The sequence below is a fragment of the Sinocyclocheilus grahami genome, unplaced genomic scaffold (genome assembly GCF_001515645.1).
Source record: "Sinocyclocheilus grahami isolate Dianchi unplaced genomic scaffold, SAMN03320097.WGS_v1.1 scaffold469.1, whole genome shotgun sequence".
In the NCBI taxonomy this organism is placed as follows: domain Eukaryota; kingdom Metazoa; phylum Chordata; class Actinopteri; order Cypriniformes; family Cyprinidae; genus Sinocyclocheilus; species Sinocyclocheilus grahami.
The window spans coordinates 114,140-137,135 of NW_015505648.1; the positions used below are offsets into that span (position 1 = coordinate 114,140).

At 35.2% G+C, this 22,996-nt stretch overlaps 1 protein-coding gene across 3 annotated transcripts; it reads right to left on the reverse strand.

Annotated features, from left to right (window-relative positions):
* Positions 1-19: 19 nt before the first annotated feature.
* LOC107553301 (mitochondrial Rho GTPase 1-A-like) lies at positions 20-20,166 on the reverse strand. 3 transcript variants are annotated; one of them, XM_016235492.1, is made up of 20 exons: positions 19,859-20,166; positions 18,935-18,993; positions 18,734-18,815; positions 18,508-18,551; positions 18,365-18,418; positions 17,212-17,264; positions 15,750-15,858; positions 11,983-12,084; positions 11,790-11,888; positions 7,634-7,742; positions 7,120-7,240; positions 6,255-6,339; positions 5,885-6,030; positions 5,656-5,756; positions 4,655-4,785; positions 4,003-4,086; positions 3,669-3,791; positions 3,206-3,408; positions 2,423-2,545; positions 20-918 (listed from the first exon to the last, which is right to left on the reverse strand). In XM_016235492.1, exons 1-20 carry the CDS (start codon positions 19,893-19,895, stop codon positions 801-803), a joined length of 1,983 nt encoding a protein of 660 aa, XP_016090978.1. In that variant the 5' UTR covers positions 19,896-20,166; the 3' UTR covers positions 20-800. The 3 variants fall into 3 exon arrangements, 2 of the variants coding, with proteins under 2 accessions (XP_016090978.1, XP_016090979.1); XR_001604954.1 differs by having other exon boundaries at positions 905-918; positions 2,423-2,487; XM_016235493.1 differs by lacking the exon at positions 2,423-2,545.
* Between the last annotated feature and the right edge of the window lie 2,830 nt (positions 20,167-22,996).

Sequence of the window (22,996 nt, forward strand, 5' to 3'; positions counted from 1 at the left end):
GTCTTTTCATCCTTTCATCTATATACCTTCTTGTTAATGGTATTTCAAGACAATTTTAATGCTACAAATACAGAATGTCAGCTTACAGCATTTTTGATAGAGAAATGATCTGCTTTTTTGTCTGTAGCACAAAATAGTTCTGATAAAAGATCAAGTATCTTGTGATATACTGGCAACAGTGTTTTTCCCACTGTCTGCATTCTCTGCATTAAAAAAAAGTGTTGTGATTTCACAAAAATACATTGTTGAAGGACCTGTTTATTGAAATGTTGGAAAAGGCGGAAACTGACAAACTTTCACATCATTGTTCTGTTCAGACATATGTCAAATATTAAAGCATGCAAATAACTTATACAAGGTTGAGTGACATTTCAGCCTGGCATTTACACAAGCAGAAGATGTGACTTCCTGTCTTGTCTCACACTTGGTTGATTTTGGACTGCAAACAGTCCATCAGACATTTTGAGACAAAAGTGAGAACGAAGTGTTGCATTTGTTGGCTTTAAATATGAATGCTATATGTTTGTAATGTCACTTTGTAACAAATAAATATTTTCTCTCATTTACATATTTACAGTTTGCTTGCATAAACTGTAAATAAAAAACATTCTAGTTTTCTGTCTCACACCGAGTCCCAAGACCTGGGAATGTGCATACTACAGTAATAATTAAATAGAAATATAACAGCTATGTTACTTTATGCTTTCTTTTTAAAAATTAAATATTTCTATTGGTTTTCCCTGTACATGGGGAATAACTAGGGTAGACAGGAAATGAAGGAAGTAAGTTTTTGGGTCTGCTCATCGAGGTCTAAGGAGGGCTCTGTACATTGCAAAGCCAAGCATAGCACAAACTGTGGCTCCAACACTTGCTCTGAGCCAAAACGTAGAGCTCTTCAGGTCAGCATGGGTAATATGCCTGAGAAAGAAAATAGAAATGAAGTTTCTATTGAATAGAACACAAAAAAAGTTACATTTGTTTTAGTACCTTACATTTACTATACAGCTTTTGTAGCTTAAAGGAATAGATCACCTCAAAAATCAAAATTGTGTCATCATTTACTCACCCTCATGTCGTTCCAAACCTGTTTAAGTTTCGATCTTATGTTTAACTCAAAAGAAGGTATTTTTTACCTACTATGGAAGTCAATAGGGGCCAGCAATGGTTTGATTGCCAGCATTCTTCAAAATATCTTATTTTTTGTTCAACATAAGGAAGAGACTTGTACAGGTTTGGAACGACATGAGGGTGAGTATTTCAGATAAATAAAATAAATCAAAAGTTTAACTTCTGTAGTGAACATTCAAATAAAACTAAAACACAAGTTTAGTGGACAATAATGCCCGAAAATAGACAAAACAATGAATTCAAATGAACAGGATAACAAATGCTGGATATAGTCAAAGTGTTATTTAAAGGGAATGAAGAAAATGATATTAATGTGCAACACTAAAACATTACAAAACTCAACCCAAGATCAAGGATGAAGAAATATGACAAATTTCTGTGGAAATAGCAATGCAGATGGAGAACATAAAGAAACTGTAAGAAGAGGAAATAAAGAGGAAAATGGTAATAACTAGATCAACTGTGTTGCAACTTGTAGGAGAATGAAAGACTGAACTGCTGCATGTCACAAGTTGCAAGTCAGATGAGAATGACATGAATTTAGACATGTGCAGGATCGTGCTTAAATCTAAACCCCAAATCCATACCTGCCGCCCATTTGCCATGACAGTCATAACTTGTTTTTGTCATATGTGGTATATGCGAGGGTGCATCACATTCTATTTGCATATCGTATTAATTGTTATTTTATTAGAAGTCAGAGTAGTCATTATGTATAATTAAATAATATAGTCAATATCACCATTAAAAATAAAAATACATGTTTGTATAAAGCACAAGAAAGTGGGCTTTCCCAGTCTTAAAGTCCCTACATTCTTGGTTCCATCAAAGGATTTTTCTTATCTACCAAAATATCTTAGGGAGTTTCTTCCTTGTCATTTGACTTGTTCACTGCAGGGATTTGTGTGGCACTGCACTACTCTTTGTTAAGCTCCTTTGGATCTACATGTTTGTGAAAAATGTTATAGAACTAATCTGGAATGAATTGAAAAAGTATCCAAAAGCCTCTAAAAATCTACAGCCCAACACTGAAATAAGCTAAAAAAGTCCACAGAACATCTTAACTGCAGCAACTCTCTAGCCTAGGCCTGTCCACTTATGTATTTTCATGTAGTCTATATGGTCAAGTGTTTATTAGCATGTTAAGCCAGGTGCACTTTGCCAAACTGCCAAATTAATGTGAATCAGAATGAGAATAATTAAATGGAGAAAAAAAGAGGATGAATTACGATAAAAGCAAGAGCGATAAGTGCAGAGGAAAGGTGATGAACCAAGATAAAGCCATCTTAAGAACCTGCTAAAGATGACAGTGTAGAGTTTGGTCCGAACCGTCTGCACGAGCTCAGAGTTCAGGAAGTTCTGACACAGACAGAAGGTACACCTGTTACAGGTACACATGCAGCGCAGACGCGCATGGCTGCCAACAAACACAGAAAGATACAGGCAAACAGCAGAAATGAGTCACTAAGAAACAGGATATAAAGTAGTGTACTTCTGAGTTAACAAACAGAGGAAAGTCTTGAAATATAGAATATGTTAATTAGAATGCTCCCTCAAGTTCTTTCAAACAAGCGTAACATTCTCTAGTATTTCCTGTCTACATTGTCTCTCTTGTTGTCTTACACAACGAGGGGAAAAACAGGGAAAAATACGATTTATATCACATGCTTGGAGATTTGCAAACTGTACTGAATATAAATTAATATGTTCGGTAGACAGTGTGATTTCATAATGAGAACAGAATTGAGAATGAGAATTGAAGAACAGAAAACTGTCATCTGACTCATAAGATGCTTTGCAGTCAGACAGTTTGGAGAAGCTTTCTGTATTTAGGGAAATTATTAATTCGGAGTAAACCACCTAAGCATGTATTGTTTTTATTGTTATCTCTACGTGGAAATATCCTGAGAAATAAACAAGAGTAGTCAATTAAAACAGAAAGAATACAAGACAAAACTCAAAAAAATGTAAAAATGAATCATTTGAATACAAAGGTAACTGTACGAAGAATTTATATAGAATTCTGGTCCTGTGTTAAAGTGCCCTCAAAAATTGTGGATCATGAGAGATCACTTACGGATACACAGCCATGGTGGTGAGTTTGATGAAGATGTCTTTGCTGGGAGCCGCAGCTGTGTTACAGGTGTAGGACTGAGGCGGCGGCATCTTGTGCTTGCGACAGAATTCCAGTGGAGTCATACAATATTGCTGCTTTGTTTCTGGCAGGTCTGACTTTGCCGCAATCAACATGCATGGAGTCTTACTATCCATAAAGTATTGCTGGTAAATAAAGTAAAAATTGCATTAAGAACATACAAATCAGTGTAATATAAAAAGAAAACAGTCAATATCATAAGTTTTGATGCAGAATATGGCATGTATAAAAGTAAATTACAGTCATAAAGGAATAAGACGAAAGACGTGAAGTCATGTGTTAATGTATTGCAGTTTAATTACTCTGTATTTAATAATTAGACACAGTATTGGCTTTGCTCTTTCTGTAAAGCAAAAAAAGGTGAGGTAAATGTGTAAAAGCAAACCTTGAAGATTCGTGCACAGTACTCAAAAGAGCAAGGGTTGCTGACATCATAGATCAGACACACAATGTCACATGAAAGTTCAGTCTCAGACAGGAAATCAAAATCTGGAAAGATTTCATGGAGCTGAAGGAAAAACAAGCAAACGTAGAACAAAGTTTCAAAGATTCAGCATCTTTTTTCGGGAAACTATCATGATAAATAGTGGTCAAATCTCTGAACTCTTCATATGGCATAAATGCTTTTCCACAAAAAAAGTGTTTAGCATTAATATAGTTAAACAGACTGAAAAAAAAACCCTAAAGTGTAAGTTCCTGTAAGCCAAATATCTATTTACCAACAAGTACTTCTCCTGTCCGTACACATGTGCAGTGCTGATTGCATAATATGATTTGTGTTCTTCTTTTATGGCCTTCTGACGCTGCGAGGAACAGACAGTAATAAAAAAAATAATCATGACAATGTCACATCTGAAATAAATGTTTAAAAAAAAATGTTAACAAATCTTTTGACGAATGGAACGCAAATGATATCAGAAATACCACAGATGAGATTGTAAAATGCCTTGGTTTCGAAATGATGTTGTTGGGTGTTTCTTTCTCTCCACACACAGCACCTCTGATGAAATCTAACACTGCGCAAGGGCTTATAAAAATGCTTCTGCAATACTTTACATTTGTTAATACCTTAAGTATCATAAACTAACAATGAACTGTAACATAATTTAACATTAATAAACATGAATTATTAATAAACAATCGTATATTTACAAAATAACAGTAACCTATATTAATATACCCTGTAGAAACTGTTTATCAGAAACCCTAATACATTAGCAAATTTTAACAAACTGAAATTTATTGAAAAGTGTCAAGTAAACTGCTTATTCCATTCTAAAGACAAAATAAAAAATATCACAATTAAGTTAATAGGTCTGTGTGGGTTATGGTTTTTCACTTAAATGGAGTGTTTTTCTTGTTGCAACTGACCACAAGGTTTCTGCCGAGGAAGCCCTGCAGGAAACCAGTTTTGCCACTTCCAGTTATTCCAAACGCATGACCGCGAAATACATTCCGTTGCGTCTGTTTCTTCTTAAGGTCGAGCTTCTTGTCACGGGTCACTAGCATGTGCAAATACATTCAGTGAGGACCACAGGTGTAATACTGCACTTTAAGAATTATAAATAAAATACACATGAACAAAATACATAATGGTTTGAGGTTGCAAGTCAATGAAATGTGACACTTGCAATCTGCATCTGTAGTTACTCTAACAACCACAAGAGGGCTCAATGACCCATAATATTACAATTAAAATTCTGTCATTTTTTTACTCAATTTCATGTCACTTCAAACATCTTCATTTTGTTTCTAATGTGGATCGCCGTTTTGCAGTGTGAAGTGTATAGGCTAAGTGGCTAGTTAACAATATGAAAAATTAAGTCTTTAAAATGCCCCAGATATAATTTTTGCATGTTGTAATACCCAAAACTACTCAGTAGTAGTAATTATAGATGTATATAACTGTATAATTATATATAATTAGGTATGTTATATAGAAAATATGTGACCCAGGACCACAAAACCAGTCATAAGAGTCCATTTTTCGTCTGAATGCTGAATAAATAAGCTTTCCATTGATGTATGGTTTGGTATGATAGGACAATATTTGGCCGAGATACAACTATTTGAAAATCTGGAATCTGAGGATGCAAAATAAAATCTAAATATTGAGAAAACCGTCTCTTTAAAGTTGTCCAAATTAAGTTCTTAGCAATGCATATTACTAATCAAAAATTAAGTTTTGATATATTTACAGTAGGAAATTTACAAAATATCTTCATGGAACATGATCTTTAAAGAAAAGCATAAAAGAAAAATCTATAATTTTGACCCATACAATGTATTGTTGACTATTGCTACAAATATATACCCCAGCGACCTAAGACTGGTTTTGTGGTCCAGGGTCACATATATGTCTTTCAACTTACCTGTTATGGCAGATGCCTGAGATTCCTGCTCAGCAATGATAGAGTAACCAAGGTAACCAAGATATTCCAGACATCGCTGGACATCCAGGTAAGTCGTTAACCTGCAAAAAACACTGATAACTGATAAACTCATGACTCATTCCAAAACCATCCAGACAGTAATGCATCATCGTTCATCAAGGATAACTGTAATTCTTGAACTGAGACACATGGCATGTTTGATACACACGTCCACTGAGAGAGATAGCCTTGGTATGTGATCCAGCCCTGGTCATTAGTGCAAACCGTACTGTTCACATCCAGTCCCCAGGGGACGTAGGGGAAAACATCAAATAGATCCATAAGCTCTTCAGGGGACAATGCACAGTCTCTGTCCTAAAGCAGATACAAACATGCTTTAGTAAAAACAAGAGAAAAATTAGCATCCTGAAAACAACAATTAAAGCCTCTTAGAATTTAATCTATTACCACTTTTGTGACAGACATTTTTATCTAAACCTTTTAATAAAACGGGTTTCTTTCTTGTCTGTCTAATTTGATTTTGATAAACATTTGTCAGTCACGTCAAGTCATTTCTGAGGCAGTTAAAACACTTTTACCTTATCATGTTTGTCAAAGACACTCTGTAGGAACAGGTAAGCATTGTGATTTAGCTCTGTGGTGCAGTCTGGTGGTATTTTTAACCTGTAGGAACATAAACATTGAGTCAGATGTCGATAACTGCAATATTAGCAGATAAGCATAGTCTAATTAAATTGTGATTTCTACAAAGTCTCGAATAGGGAGCGATCAAAGCAGATTAAGAAAGGGGCTTGAAGAGTTCAACATTGTTCTTAATTACTCTTAGGAAACTATCACACACACACACAAATATATACATATCTACATTACAATCAAGTCCAATCAGTATAATCAAACACAGCTGGACTCAAATGAAGGTGTAGAACCATCTCCAGGATGATCAGAAGAAATGGACAGCACCTGAGTTAAATATATGAGTGTCACAGCAAAGGGTCTGAATACTTAGGACCATGTGATATTTCAGTTTTTCTTTTTTAATAAATCTGCAAAAATGTCAATAATTCTGTGTTTTTCTGTCAATATGGGGTGCTGTGTGTACATTAATGAGGAAAAAAATTAACTTAAATGGTTTTAGCAAATGGCTGCAATATAACAAAGAGTGAAAAATTTAAGGGGGTCTGAATACTTTCCGTACCCACTGTATATATCAAGTTTGCTGTACTGGACAGTGGACAAAAAAAGATTACAAGTAAAAAAGAAACAAAAAAATCTGTATTTCAAGAGAAATTCAATTACATTTCCTGAGAAATGTAAAACTACATCATGTTTTAACCAAAAGTAGATTTACTGAGGTCTCTTCAGAAAAGCCAAATTAATAGAACTTATCGTCATAATAAATGTGAATAGTTAATAGATTGACTGATTGGAAGCAGTTGTTCTCACAGGGGAAATAGGTAGTCCTGATGCAGCTCAAGATCATCATCATATCCAAACCTCCGCAGTACAGCCCACGTTGTCTCATGCCTTCCTCTTTGGATGAAGAGAGTATGTAGGAAGAGGAAACCTGTTAAAAAAATTACCATGTTGATTGATTAAATCAAGAAGTTCAGCATATTCCTTTCTGAACAGAATTGCTAAGCAAACACAAGGCTGCCACTAAAATTCAACACTTTTTCACAGTCTGGGTCATTTACATGCCCTAGGCAACAAGGATAACTGACAGTCAGTGGAACCATTGCCTCAAAGGTTAAGTCTGTAGAACATGGTCCTGCAGTACCCAAGCACTGCTCCTTTTTCACAAAGTTCAGGTCGTGGAGCCTTTATTAATGAATTGATTATACAAATAAGGTGTCTTAATTAGGGAAGGCATTCAAAATGTGCAGTTCTTGGGAACGACAGCACCTGGACTGAGAACCTGAAGACCTGCAAATGTTAAACTTCACAAATGCAGCCTCACCTTTGAGAGTGAGCCCATTATCACGCACTCCATCTGTCAGGTTTTTTCTCACAACATTTTTTACATCCTCCAGGGCCTGTGGGGCTAGTGGGGTGTTGAAACAAGTTCTCTACAAATAAGAATCAGACAGTGATATTGAATACACAAATACTAACCTTACCCAAACCTTAAGGAAAACTATTTGAACTTGAAATCTCGCTTAAACAAAGTCAAACCATAACTTTATGAATTAATTTACAGGGATAGTAGACCTAAAAAGGAAAATTCTGTTAGTCACAGTTGCCACCCTCATGTCGTTCAAAACCCTTAAGACTTTCATTCATCTTCAAAACCAAAACTTCTTGTGTGTAAAGTGAGCACATTTGACCTTCCGTTTACCACATTTGATGTGCTCTATGTATGTGTGCTGATCATTGTTTATGTGAATAAAAATCTAAACTGAATCTGTTCATATTGTTAAAGCAACCAAGTCAATTTCTATAATATTAAAGCTACATCATATTAAAGCAACCATGTCTCTTCAGAAGACTCATATAGGTTTATTTTATGATCACTTAACTTTTTAATGGAATGGACTTTCAATAGAGGGACAGATATCTCTCAATTAAAATACCTTCATTTGTGTTACGAAGATCAACAACACTTTTCTATGAGAATTTTTATGAGAATGACATGAGGGTAAATGGTGACAGAATAAAAATTTTGTGGTAAACTAACCATTGGTTAGGACTGACAAATGTTTTTTTAAGGATAGAATAAATAGAAAAATGTCCTTAGGGGACAAAGAAGACCACAAACACAATTCCATGGTCCAAGAATAATCATTGAGCAATTATTTCAAAATCACTGGCATTTATAGGGGTTTGATCGCCCAACAGTTTCCACTCACCTGGGAAGACTTTTTATTACAGTGCCTTGCGAAAGTATTCATAACCCCTCATTTTTTCACATTTTGTTATGTTGCTGCCTTATGATAAACTTTGATAATTGATAAAAAAATGATAATTTTTTTCCCACATCAATCTACACTCCATACACTATAATGACAAAGCAAAAACAGAATTGTCACATCTTCGTAAATTTATTAAAAATAAAAAACTGAAATAAGTACATTGCATAAGTATTCATACCCTTAACTAAATATTTAGCTGAAGCACCTTTACAGTCTCAAGTTTGTTTGTTTTTTGATGCAACAAGCTTTGCTCATCAGCATTTGGCAATTATCTGCCATTCTTCACCTCACCTCTTCACCTCTCAAGCTCTGTCAGGTTGGATGGGGCAGATGCACATTTTCAGGTTTCTCCAGAAATATTTGATTGGGTTCAATCCCAGGCTCTGGCTGGGCCACTCAAGGACATTCACTGAGTCGTCTATAAGCCACTCTTGCTGTGCTTGGGGTCAAGGTGAACCTTCTGCCCAGTCTGAGGTTCTGAATGCTCTGAACTAGGTTTTCATTAAGGCTATCTCTATATTTTGCTGCACTGAGTATTCCTTCTACTCTGACAGTCCTTCAGTCCCTGCCGCTGAAAAACAGCCCCACATTTTGTTATGTTGCTGCCTTATGATAAACTTTGATAATTGATAAAAAAATGATAATTTTTTTCCCACATCAATCTACACTCCATACACTATAATGACAAAGCAAAAACAGAATTGTCACATCTTCGTAAATTTATTAAAAATAAAAAACTGAAATAAGTACATTGCATAAGTATTCATACCCTTAACTAAATATTTAGCTGAAGCACCTTTACAGTCTCAAGTTTGTTTGTTTTTTGATGCAACAAGCTTTGCTCATCAGCATTTGGCAATTATCTGCCATTCTTCACCTCACCTGTTCACCTCTCAAGCTCTATCAGCTTGGATGGGGGCAGATGCACATTTTCAGTTTTCTCCAGAAATATTTGATTGGGTTCAATCCCAGGCTCTGGCTGGGCCACTCAAGGACATTCACTGAGTCGTCTATAAGCCACTCTTGCTGTGCTTGGGGTCAAGGTGAACCTTCTGCCCAGTCTGAGGTTCTGAATGCTCTGAACTAGGTTTTCATTAAGGCTATCTCTATATTTTGCTGCACTGAGTATTCCTTCTACTCTGACAGTCCTTCAGTCCCTGCCGCTGAAAAACAGCCCCACAGCATGAGGCTACCAGCACACTTTACTTTTGGGATGCTACTCTGCAGGTGATGAGCAGAGCTGGTTTCCTTCAAACATGATGCTTAGAGTTGAGGTTCATCAGACCAGAGAATCCTGTTTCTCAGAGTCTGAGGGTCCTTTAGGTGCTTTTTTGTAAATTCCAAGTGTGTTTTCATGTGTCTTAACTGAAGAGAGGATTGAGTCTCGCCATAAAGACTGAATTGGTGGAGTGTTGCAGTGATGTTTGTCCTTCTGTAGGTTCCTCCCATCTGCCTATATGATCATGGAGCTCAACTGAGTGACCATCAGGTTCTTGGACACCACACTAACCAAAGCCCTTCTCCATCCATTGGCCAATTTGTAAATTGAGGAGCTCTAGGTAGAGTCCTGGTTATTTCAAACTTCTTCCATTAAGGGTAACAGAGACTACATGCTTTTTTGACCCTTCAATGAAGCAGATTTTTTTTCGGAACTCTTCCACAGATGTGTGGCTTGACGCAAACCTGTTTCTGAGCTCTACAGGCAGTTCTTTTGACTTCAGTGCTTGGTTTCTGCTCTGATATGTATTATCAACTGTTTGACCTTTTATTAAGATGTGTGTGCCTTTCCAAATCATACCCATTCAATTGAATTTGCCACAGGTTAACTTCACTTGAAGTGTAGTAACATCTACAAGCAATTTGAATGCTCCTGAGCTCAATTGAAACTGTCCCAGATAAGGGTATGAATACTTAATCAATGGAATAATTTTATTATTTTATTTTTAATAAATTTGCAAAGATGTTAAAAAACTATTTTTTGCTTTACAATTATGGTGTATGGAGTGGAGATTGTTGTGGAAAAAACGAATTTAAAGCAGTTTAACATAAGGCAGCAACAAAACTAAATGTGAAAAAAATGAAGGGGTATGAATACATTCGCAAGGCACTATATGTGTTACAATATGGCTGCAGGGATTTTTTTCTCTCCCATTCAGACACAAGAACATCAATGAAGTCAGGAACTGATGTTAGCGATGGGACCTGGCTTGATTTCAATTATTTTTAAAGTTGTCAAAATTGTTCAGTTCTTGCCTTTGTGCAGGCCAGGTAAGTTCTTTGCATTTTATTATGGACCTCACAACACAAAAGTAAGGCTGGAGCAGAAAGGGCACTCCCTGAACTGTTGCAGCAGTTGGAAACAAACAAGTCTCTAGAATATCATGATTAGGGGTGTGCGATATTTATCATCTATGTTAATATTGTATGTTCAAGAGTGCACAGTTTCACTGTTTGATGGAAGCTATTTAAATCCCATTAGAATGCCCCTGGAATTTAAGATATACAAGGCCATTTTCCCCCCTGAGTTTTGTTTTACATTACATCAAATTGTATAGTTAAACAATAACACACAAGCAAGAGTGTTTGTTTCCCCCTCCCAATAGCATCATGATTTTGAATGACATTGGTTTTATAAAAACAGTTTAACAAACAATAAATTTTATAAAATTTTGAGATACATTTTTACACAATATTGTCAATATGATCTGTTTTTGCTTCATGTCAAGGAAAATTTCCAAATCAAACCAAAGCAGAACTGTAGGCTAATGTTTTGGGTCTTAGAGCAGCACACAACGGTGCTTTGTAACTCAATGAATCTGTGTTGCGAACAAATCAGTTTAATGAATGATTCAATGACCAAATAAAGACGTTTTAATAAATCATCCGAATGACTCAACTCATGAAGACAGTGATTTGCCACCACCTACTGGCCATTAGCATTTTTTTAAATCATTCAATCCCTTCATTTTATTCCATTATTTTTTTTAAGAAAAAAATAAAAACTTTTTAAAGGGAAAAAAAGAATTATTTATGCAAACTGTGCAAAAAAACACACTCAGCAAAATATTTATAATTAGCATTATCAACAAAATCCCAGAAAATATTGATATCATTTTTGTCAATATCGCAAAAATGTGGATGTCCACAAATAATGTTGTGCACTTTAAAATGACATAAATATACTCTACTCAGCAGAAATCTCACCTGAAAAAAGGTGAGCTCATGATCATTGAGGATGCCATCATTGTCCAAATCTGACACCTTAAAGATACGTGTCAACGCCCGAACACAGGCAGACCTCATCTGTAAAGCAAATCAATACAGTTAAACTTCAGAACACAATACAAGTACTGTATGTTTACATAAATCATTAAAACGTAGTCATATATGTGCAGACCTCTTTCTTCTCTGGACAGTAGAGAGGCCCTGTAGGGTGAAGGACAGCCTTCTGTGCATAGTAAAATAACTCCGAAATATTCTTCAGATTCTTTGCTGAACACTATAGAAAGAGGTAAAACACTTCATTTACATTCGGGGTAGTAAACTATAGCCAAGTTTGCTTCCAAAGTTGCTAATTTAACTTATGCGCAAAATTGAAATATCGCATAAAACATTTGCAAATAAGCACCGTTTCCATCCAACGAGACAAAGAGAACAAAATTGTCACTTCCTGGTAGAACTGGCACTAGCCTATATACTAGTTACATGTAACAGCATTACTTAATTTAATTACAAAATAAATGTAACTGTAGTCAGTTACAATTACTAAGAAAAAATGTGTAATTAAATTACAGTTACTTATGAAAATGTTAACGATTACAAAAGGGGTTACATTTGAATATTTACACACATCCACATACAGATTTAACTGATTCCTATCCACGCGCAAGTAAGCCTATGGATGAGACTTCCGGATCATTAACCACTATAGGTAAATAACGAGGAGAATAACAACGTGCAGTAAACGGTCAAACTGTTTGCACTACAAACCAGTGTGTTCATAAATAAAATAATACATTAAAATGATATGATAAGAAACACCAATTTTCAATATCAAGCAGCAAAACGAAACAAACTGTTTTGTACAGCTAAAAATAGCTGGATGCAGATGAGACCGGAAACCAGACCCATAGAATTTACAAATGGCCACGCACATTTTTACGACAAGAAAAAGGTGGATATTAATGCGGAATCATGTCACGGAATAAACCACACCTTTAAGATTAATTGGATTAAGCATCACTTAAAAAAACCCACTTCTGTCTGCAATTTTATTCCTCATTATGTTTTTTCAAATATTGGTGGTCTTAGTTTTGTTTTGATGTGTAATTATAATATAGATAAAATTCCAGCTAAGTTATCTGCCTTCCACAAACAAGTGCTCCTATCTTGGTCATTAATATAGAAGCATAATTTTTCTCCGCATCACTATTTCATCTGGAATAATAGAAACATTCTTTACAAACATAAATCTCTTCTTTTTTTTTAAGAACTGGTTTGACAACGATATTAAATTGGTTAGTCAGTTATATAATAAAGAAGGAACACTCCTTTCTTATGATGAATTTCTTTCTTATTGTAAAACGCCAGTTACTCAAAAAGAATTTGCAATTGTTATTGGTTATATATCCCTTCAGGTACTCGCATGCTATTTAAAGGTATTGATATAGACCATTCTCCCGATTCAGTGTCTTTTGATGTTAGTAAATCTTATATTGGTCAAATTTGTTTTCCATTAAATCCCAAAAATAATAATAGAGCTATCCGTACACTTTTCCAAAGAGAAATTGTTACTGTACCTTATGTTTTGTCTCATTGGGTCTCTTTATTGAAAGGAAAATTGATTTGCTGGAGAAAAGTGTGGTTGTTACCACAGAAATATCATCTTAGAAATAAGATTAAAGAAGTTTCTTATAAGCTTATTCATAGATTTTATCCAGCAAATCATTATTTACAAAAAATTTTTAAAGGAATAAATGTAAATTGTATTTTTTGTAATGAGTATTAGGAAACTGCCTTGCACTTATTTTGGTACTGTACATACTCGGTTACACTATGGTGTAAGTTCCAAAATTTTATTAGCGAAAATATTCAGAGTTTAAGACCTTCTTCACTCCTATGGGAAAATGTACTCTTTGGCTTTACTGACTATCCTGACCAAGAGGAACAGTACTTTTACTTAATTAATTTACTTATTCTATTGACCAAATTTCACATTCATAAGTGTAAATTTACCAATAAAAAAAAACTATTTTATGGTTTTGTTGACTGAAATATTTATATATAGACAGTATCAGAGACTATTGTTCATTGAATAAAAAAAATAAAAAAAATCATGTCAGAATATGCCACATTTTGGATGAATTAATCAAAAGTAGGTCAGTACACTTGTATCAAAAAAACGAGATATGGACTATGGTGTCTGTGAATATTAAGCCGGAAAAAGACAATATATGAATCCTGCACGTTCTGCGTAAATGAATGGCGAAGACGCGTGGTTTCATTTACCACAAGTACTGAAGCATGTGTATTGCTCGTGGTGTTTTCAGCCTCTGACGCCTCAATATATGAGTACATGAACACATAAACAATCTCTAGAACTTCTCCGAGTCACCACATGAGCATTTTACTGTTTCTTTTGAGAAAAAACTATCGTCATTTCATATACAAACAGACACCAATGATTCAAAAAGACACCAATGTTTCAGGAGTTTAGTACACAGAAAAGGACATATGCTTATTAGATAACCGTGTTTGGGTTGATGTATATGCTTTTATTTAATTATTTTTTAATTAAGTGTTTTCTTTTTCCAAAGCATTGTTAGATACCAGTGTTTCCTGTATGCGAAGATTTGGTTTCAAAAACAGTATTAGCAAACTAATTATTATTATTTTAAATCTGCATTGAACTTCAGATCAATCGCAAAGTAACATGTGGTACTAAAGTCTGATTTTGTGGTGGATGTGTTCAATTATTATCATCCAAATTCAAGTGATGAAGGATTTTGAAAGTCTGACAGTAATCAGTGTTGAATACTACTGTAAGGTTAACCCTGCATGATGTGAATGTTTGAAAATGATTAACAATTGAAAAAATTCATTAGAAATTTTGAAAAGTAATTAGTTACATTACTTTAGTAAAGTAATTGAAAAAGTTACACTACTATTACATTTTAAATAGGGTAACTTGCAATCTGTAACCTATTACATTTCCAAAGTAACTTTCCCAACACTGCCACTAAGAAAAGTAGGAAAAGCCACTGAATATAATAATTTTCATACATACTGAATTGCTTGCGCCTCAGAGCGAGCAGACGAAACAAAATAAATGCGCTCATTGCTGTCTGAGGTGGATGCCTGCTGTTTGGGAACGCAGTCTTGTAACAGTTCTTGGAGACAATTATACAGAAATACTTTGATGACAGACTTTGCTTTGGCATTTCAAAATGACCATAACAACATTTAAGATGCTGTGGAACAAGATAGGTCTGCTGGTTAGTCAGGTTTTGCCGTCCCATGGCGCAAAGCCATTACTTTTTTGATGCGCATGGAGGAATTTACTCAGCAAATGCGCTTCCATCTCCCATTATTCACAGTACCCCTTTTTCACACAAGTCAAAAACCACCTCAAGTGAGTGTAAAAACGTTTTTGGCGTTTCCATCACTCGTTTCTCATGCGATACTTCAAAATGCGCATAAAAACAGGGTGATGGAATCATAGGCTAGCTTGTGACTGTACCAAGGTTTGAGTTTAGGATGTTCTAGGTTCATTCTGACTCTGCTTGAACTCAAAGTGCTAGATGTACTTTGTCACAACTACGCTGCAATAAACTTTTTCATAAAGATCTTCAAAATCCTCATCATGTTTCTTTAAATACCTACTTTTTAACTGTCATAAATAATGTTCTTACACATCATTGACATTGACTTGCAATTGACACTGCACTTCACATTTCAAAGAGGTGAATAAATTGATGGAGATTGTTAGGATTGGCTGCCTCTTTCTTTGATTGCCAAGCTTTTGAGTGAATTAATTGTATTAGAATCCACACAACACACAGACTGACATCACATGACCTATATGACAGATAAAGGTTAGGGGTTAAGAGACATTCAGCTGCTCAGTACGCAAATACATTAATAAATATGCATGGTTTGGCATACCTCCACACAGGTCTCTATCTCTGTGTATTTGTTCATGATGGGAAGGACAGTCTCCATACTGCTATGCTCAACCAGATCAGATTTATTCCCCACAAGGATCAGAGGAACCCTAAAACAAACACACACAGTAAAAGGTGAACACAAATAGCTTCTGGCTATTTTTAGTATACCAGGGAATTAACATACTGACTGCTGTTAACTCTTAATCGTGGAATTGTAAGGCAATTGTGTATGTTTGACATTAAATGAATACACTATATACACTACACTATATTTTAGATCTTGATAGATATGTAAATAGATATGTAAAAGATCTTAATGTGAATGATTAGTCCATGTATATGTTTCAATTTAAAAAAGAAGCTCACCTTCATCTGGATCTATTTATGAGTGCATCTCAAAATCCAATCAACAACCAATGCCCCACACCCACATTTTGTTATTTTTTGATAATCTGTTACACTTGGATATATGGCACAAAATAGAAGAAAAGATCTGGCCCTAATTCAATTTCCTTGTGACTTTAGGCAATAAAGTACAAGAGGCTGTGCAAAAGAATAATATATATTTTTTGGTTTTTGGATGTGAAATAAGCAACAGTCACACAATGTTTGACAAACTTTTGTATAAAGAATTCACAAAACAGTTCTGACATAAATTTTCAGATTCTTGTTCAGATTTTTATAATGTAAGCTGGTACTACACAAAATTGACCAGATAAATGAAGCGTTAAACTTCTGAACTTTACGCAATCTGATAACTGCATCTTGATGACACTATTCAACATAATAATATATAAATCTATTAATTAATTAATCAATTAGTTCAATATGAAAATCAATTTCTTGATAAACAAAAATGATTGAAAACAGCCGCATAGGCTGCATTTCTGCAATATACTAGAGCCACATACGAAAAGGGTGTCCAGAAGATCCCACAGACTTTCTGTACATATAATTAATTCACATAGTTGCAATTCCTGACTGAAGATTATGCCAACTGTGAATGAGCAGGCACTCTATGTATGAATGATTGGAATTTTTTAACAAACACACATTTAACTATCATATCTGAGAGATATACAATTATTTGTAATTCCAGAGATGAGTGTTTGGAAAGGTTCATTATACATGGCAATTACTCAGAGTTTACTCATATATTTACAATTTTTTATGAATGAGACTGGGTGGGCCAAGTATCACCCAAGAGGTATTACTGACATGTAAATGTGCCTGATTTCAATAATTGCGCTAGTTGGACAAATAATGTTTCAGCTTCTGAAAGTTACAATGTTTTCATAATCAATTTTGCCTATAGCAAAAAAAAAATTGGTAAGCATATGATATGATATATGATACGCCCCCCTTAAAGTTCGATCTTCCTTTAAAGAAGAACATGTAATTGTGTATTTGTGAGAAAGACACACAGAGAACTAATGCATTATACACCTGTATTTACCTACCTGCTGTCTTTGTCTGTTCTCTCATTTATCAAAGGAATCCAATGACTTGTCACCTGCAACAATGCCATGATTTATTAAATCTGAAAGCTATATAAATATGTTTTGAAGTCCTATTCACACCAAGGAAGGACAGTAACTATAACCATAATTATAATTATAACTATAAACTATATAATTAATCTAATTAACACAGAGGAGCAATATTGTTGGAATTGTAATGATTAATGATAAAACTGAGTAATAAATGATCAAAACAGTGATAAGTCATGAAAAATAAAACACATTGAGAGTCAATAAGAATCCACACAATTTGAAAGCGCTTGAGAATTTAGTTCACATAATATACTGTATCATGACTGAGCCTGGTTTCTCCCAAGGTTTTTTTTTCTCCATTTCTGTCATCTAATGGAGTTCCATGCCATTGTCGCCTTTGGCTTGCTTAGCTGGGGTTTAAAAGACACTGAATATTCACTACTATTATAATTTTGACTGCGCTGACACTATCAAATGAGAACAAAACTTAAACTGATTTGAGCTGGATGATGACATTATTATTTTCAGTACAGCTGCTTTATAGCTTAATCAAATTTGTTTCATAATTGATGAAATTTGCAGCATCGACAGTCTTATGAACTAAACCAACACTTAACCAACTTGATCTGAACACTATTGTCTTTTTTATAGCTGCTTTACAGAAGAATTTGAATTTGTCTAATATTTAAAGTTTGCATCACTGATTCTGTTATTTCCTTATTTATTACTGTGAAGCTGCTTTGAAACAATCTACACTGAATAAATCGCTATATAAATAAAAGTACTTGATTTGAAATTTAAAGTAGTAGACAACAACTGCTGTGCTCATTTATAGTAAACAGAACATTATGAGTTGCTAATACATTATTGTGAGAGTGTTGATGCTAATATAGTTATTGTTCTAGTTATCTTCATAGTAATTGTTCTTGGTGTGAATGGGTGTTTACAGGTGTAATATAAGAGCAAGCAAAATATATGTATATTGTATAATCAGTCAAGACTTGAAAATCATGAATCAAATCACTTATTATTCTCATTAGATTAAGTAAATGATTAATAAATGATTACGTTATTCTGACTTACTGCATGAAGACTAGGTTGTATGATCAAGTTCTCTCACCTTCTCAATAGACTTCTTGTTGTTCACTGAGTAGACTATACATATAACATTGGCCTAAAAAGGAATGCAAATATAATTTCTCTGAGGAAATCAAAATATCATACATGTATGTGTGTGTATTAAGTTTTGTGTATCAATCTTACTTTTGATATCTCTTGATACAGCTGTTCATCTGTCTGTTCAGCTTCTGTGTACATTTAAAAAAAAAAAAAAAAAAGAATACTTATGTCCTCTCCAATAAATCATAATAATTAGCATTTTAATAAATAGCATTAGCATTTTTTGTATTTTAAAAAAGGCAAATATTTTCATTAAGTGTCGTACATAGAACTATAACAGATAACCACTATATATATTCTTGTTTAATACCCGAGTAGTCCACTATATGAGTGGGGACTCTCTCTGGTGTGACATCTGCTGGTATAGTGATCTCCTCCGCTCTGTAAGGAACCTATTATAACAAAAACATCCATTTTGAAAACAGACGGAGGCACTGTTGCAAATAATAAAGTCAGTGAGAATAATAATTATTAAAGAGACTGTAATATTACTAATAATAATAATACATACCACCGCTGGGAACTCCTCACTGACAAGTGTCATGATCAGAGACGTCTTCCCCACTTTGGCTGTTTACACACAGGCAAATATAAGAGCATTAACAGATTCCTTATCTCCACACACCAATCTGATCAACCTTGAATTCTTTAACATTTCACAAACAATTTTAATTTATATTTTAGTGGTGAAGAGCTTTTATAATATGTTATAGGCTACCAGGTCTAGAGTGAAGCCATATGTAGCCCTCTCATGGTCATAAAACTTAGAAATATGTTTTATGTCTTTGCAGAGCTTAGATATGCAAATACATTCGAGTTTGGCAAACTGTAATGTTTACCAACCCCTTTGAATTAAAAAAAAATGTTTGTCACAGATTAACCTCTTCTTCATTTTTGCACAATTCTTTATGGACCACAACAGAACTTCTCACTGTACTTTGCCAATTCTGCCTGCCTAGACAACATTCTGTAAAGCTAATGAACTGGCTTCCAAGGCAGCATTCCCAAAAGATACTGAGCTGCCTCCTGCCTGCTTAAACAACATTCTCTGAAGTGAGCACTCTAGACAGTGTTATTGGGCACTACACACTCATTTAAGCTCAAACTGAACCCCTACAGTCGGATGACTTGAAACACGCACGGAAAGATGGCCAAAAACGTTGACTACTGTAGATACTGTGGGAAATCCACTATCCCTCAATGCGCTGTCATTACAAGAAGGGCAAATCTCAAATTGCAGCAACACGGAAATCTTGTCATCAGACATAATAGCGTTTTTATGTAATGTTACAATGCAACCACTTCAAACATTTGTCTCGTAGCCTATATAAGCTCAATATTTCAGTGGAAGAGTGTAAATGTTTAATTCATTTTAAGGTTATGGTCGTTTCGTAACAGTGAATCAAGGAAACCATGTAATCAATAAGACACTTACGTTCTCCAACCAACAGAATCCTCACGTCTTTTCGCATATTTCCCAATTGTGAAGTCAGAATGACCCTAATATAATCTTCAGGATTTTACATACGTCCATAACAACGCACATCAACCCCGAAACTAAGTAAGCTTGACATTATGAACAATCAAACTGATTTGAAGATTTTCTTTAAAATCATGGGATACGACGTTCTCTAGATAATATAAGCATCGGCATCTATTGGTACTGATGGAGGATGGAGACATTCAGCGGCTGTTAAATGATGCACTGTAGAGATGTGTTGCACACACGCCTCCCTCTGACCTCCACCATGCCTACGGGTCTCACTGAGGGACAAATTATGCATAATTCAAAGAAAAACGCACGATTCATCGGTTTTAAATTAGTATAAAGTTGCAAGTTGATCATAACATTACATCGATTTTCTTAACCATTAAGATTACAGTATATTACAGCACTCAGCAGTACATTTACATTTATACATCTTTAACTTTTATCTAAAGCTCCCAAAATACAATGAAGAAAACATTATAAAAGAGCCAACAATATTAGCAGTATCACAATCAAAAACTGTTGAAATAATTAGGATAGCAAAAAAAGGGACATTATTACTCCTATAGAATAATTATGGTTGTGTAGCTAAATAACAGAAAGCCAAACGAGATTACACAGATATGTAAAGAAAAAAATTAATACAAAATTCTTTTATATACAATACATACTGTAAACAAACTGGAGTGTATAAATGCTACAGATCTACAGGTGCATCTCAATAAATTAGAATGTCATGGAAAAGCTCATTTATTTCAGTAATTCAACTCAAATTGTGAAACTCCTGTATTAAAAAAACACAACGAAAAAGTAGTTTAAGTCTTTGGTTCTTTTAATTGTGATGATTTTGGCTCACATTTAACAAAAACCCACCAAGTCACTATCTCAACAAATTAGAATACTTCAGAAGACCAATAAAAAAAACATTTTTAGTGAATTGTTGGCCTTCTGGAAAGTATGTTCATTTACTGTACATGTACGCAATACTTGGTAGGGGCTCCTTTTGCTTTAATTACTGCCTCAATTCGGCGTGGCATGGGGGTGATCAGTTTGTGGCACTGCTGAGGTGGTATGGAAGCCCAGGTTTCTTTGACAGTGGCCTTCAGCTCATCTGCATTTTTTGGTCTCTTGTTTCTCATTTTCCTCTTGACAATACCCCATAGATTCTCTATGTGGTTCAGGTCTGGTGAGTTTGCTGGCCAGTCAAGCACACCAACACCATGGTCATTTACTTTTGGTGCTTTTGGCAGTGTGAGCAGGTGCCAAATCCTGATGGAAAATAAAATCAGCATCTTCAAAAAGCTGGTCAGCAGAAGGAAGCATGAAGTGCTCCAAAATTTCTTGGTAAACGGGTGCAGTGACTTTGGTTTTCAAAAAACACAATGGACCAACACCAGCAGATGACATTGCACCCCAAATCATCACAGACTGTGGAAACTTAACACTGGACTTCAAGCAACTTGGGCTATGAGCTTCTCCACCCTTCCTCCAGACTCTAGGACATTGGTTTCCAAATGAAATAAAAAACTTGCTCTCATCTGAAAAGAGGACTTTGGACCACTGGGCAGCAGTCCAGTTGTTCTTCTCCTTAGCCCAGGTAAGACGCCTCTGACGTTGTCTGTGGTTCAGGAGTGGCTTAACAAGAGGAATACGACAACTGTAGCCAAATTCCTTGACACGTCTGTGTGTGGTGGCTCTTGATGCCTTGATGCCTTGACCCCAGCCTCAGTCCATTCCTTGTGAAGTTCACTCAAATTCTTGAATGGATTTTGCTTGACAATCCTCATAAGGCTGCAGTTCTCTCGGTTGGTTGTGTATCTTTTTCTTCCACACTTTTTCCTTCCACTCAACTTTCTGTTAACATGCTTGGATACAGCACTCTGTGAACAGCCAGCTTCTTTGACAATGAATGTTTGTGGCTTACCCTCCTTGTGAATGGTGTCAATGATTGTCTTCTGGACAACTGTTAGATCAGCAGTCTTCCCCATGATTGTGTAGCCTAGTGAACCAAACTAAGAGACCATTTTGAAGGCTCAGGAAACCTTTGCAGGTGTTTTGAGTTGATTAGCTGATTGGCATGTCACCATATTCTAATTTGTTGAGATAGTGAATTGGTGGTTTTTTGTTAAATGTGAGCCAAAATCATAACAATTAAAAGAACCAAAGACTTAAACTACTTCAGTCTGTGTGCACTGAATTTATTTAATACACGAGTTTCACAATTTGAGTTGAATTACTGAAATAATTTAAATGAACTTTTCCACGACATTCTAATTTATTGAGATGCACCTGTATGTTATCCTTAACTCAATGTCTAGGAATGGTTAAGGCAGTGGTTCTTAAATAGTGATGGGAAGTTCGGATAATTTTACCAACTCGGACCTTTGAGTCTCGTTCAGCAAAATGAACGAATCTTTTTTCGAGTCATTTCGTTCATTTTAGCAAAATATAATTAAAATGCTACGTGTTACTTCCCTAACACGTCTACTACTTACGCAAACGTTGATTATACTACAAACAATACAAAACTATAATGCTATAAGAAACAGAAAAGATTAATTCATATTTTCCCTGGGTCTTCAGTCTATGATTAGCTCACCTCACCTATTATCTGACAAGTCTTCGGGTTTGAGTCGTTCGTTCATCACGTGACAGCCCCATAAACTTAACCAATGCAGTCTGAGCCGGAAAGAGAATTGATTAGTTCATCTCTCGAGTCCTCGGGTTTGATCCGTTCGTTCATCACATGACAGCCCCATAAGCTTTAAAGGGGTCATATGATGCAATTTCAATTTTTCCTTTCTCTTTGGAGTGTTACAAGCTCTTGGTGCATAAAGAAGATCTGTAAAGTTGCAAAGACTCAAGTTGCAAAGACTCAAAGTCTCAAATTCAAAGAGACATTCTTTTTAATAGTCAGCCACGCCTACCTAAAACGGCTTGTTCTAACACGCCCCCACATACCTATGTCACTATGTGGGAAGAGTTGCATAACGCCGCCCAAATGTTCACGCAAAGAAAGAAGGCATGACTTTTATTCTCGCTGTAGTATTGTTGCTGCCGCCATGTCGTGAAGGCGCTGTGTTT

Excerpts from the sequence above, each read along its gene's own strand:
- LOC107553301 (XM_016235492.1), bottom strand. The coding sequence starts at position 19,895 with ATGCGAAAAGACGTGAGGATTCTGTTGGTTGGAGAAC. Across the intron at positions 18,994-19,858 it reads GATTCTGTTGGTTGGAGAAC|CCAAAGTGGGGAAGACGTCT; the intron begins GTAAGTGTCTTA and ends GTGTGTAAACAG. Across the intron at positions 6,031-6,254 it reads TCTTTGACAAACATGATAAG|GACAGAGACTGTGCATTGTC; the intron begins GTAAAAGTGTTT and ends TATCTGCTTTAG.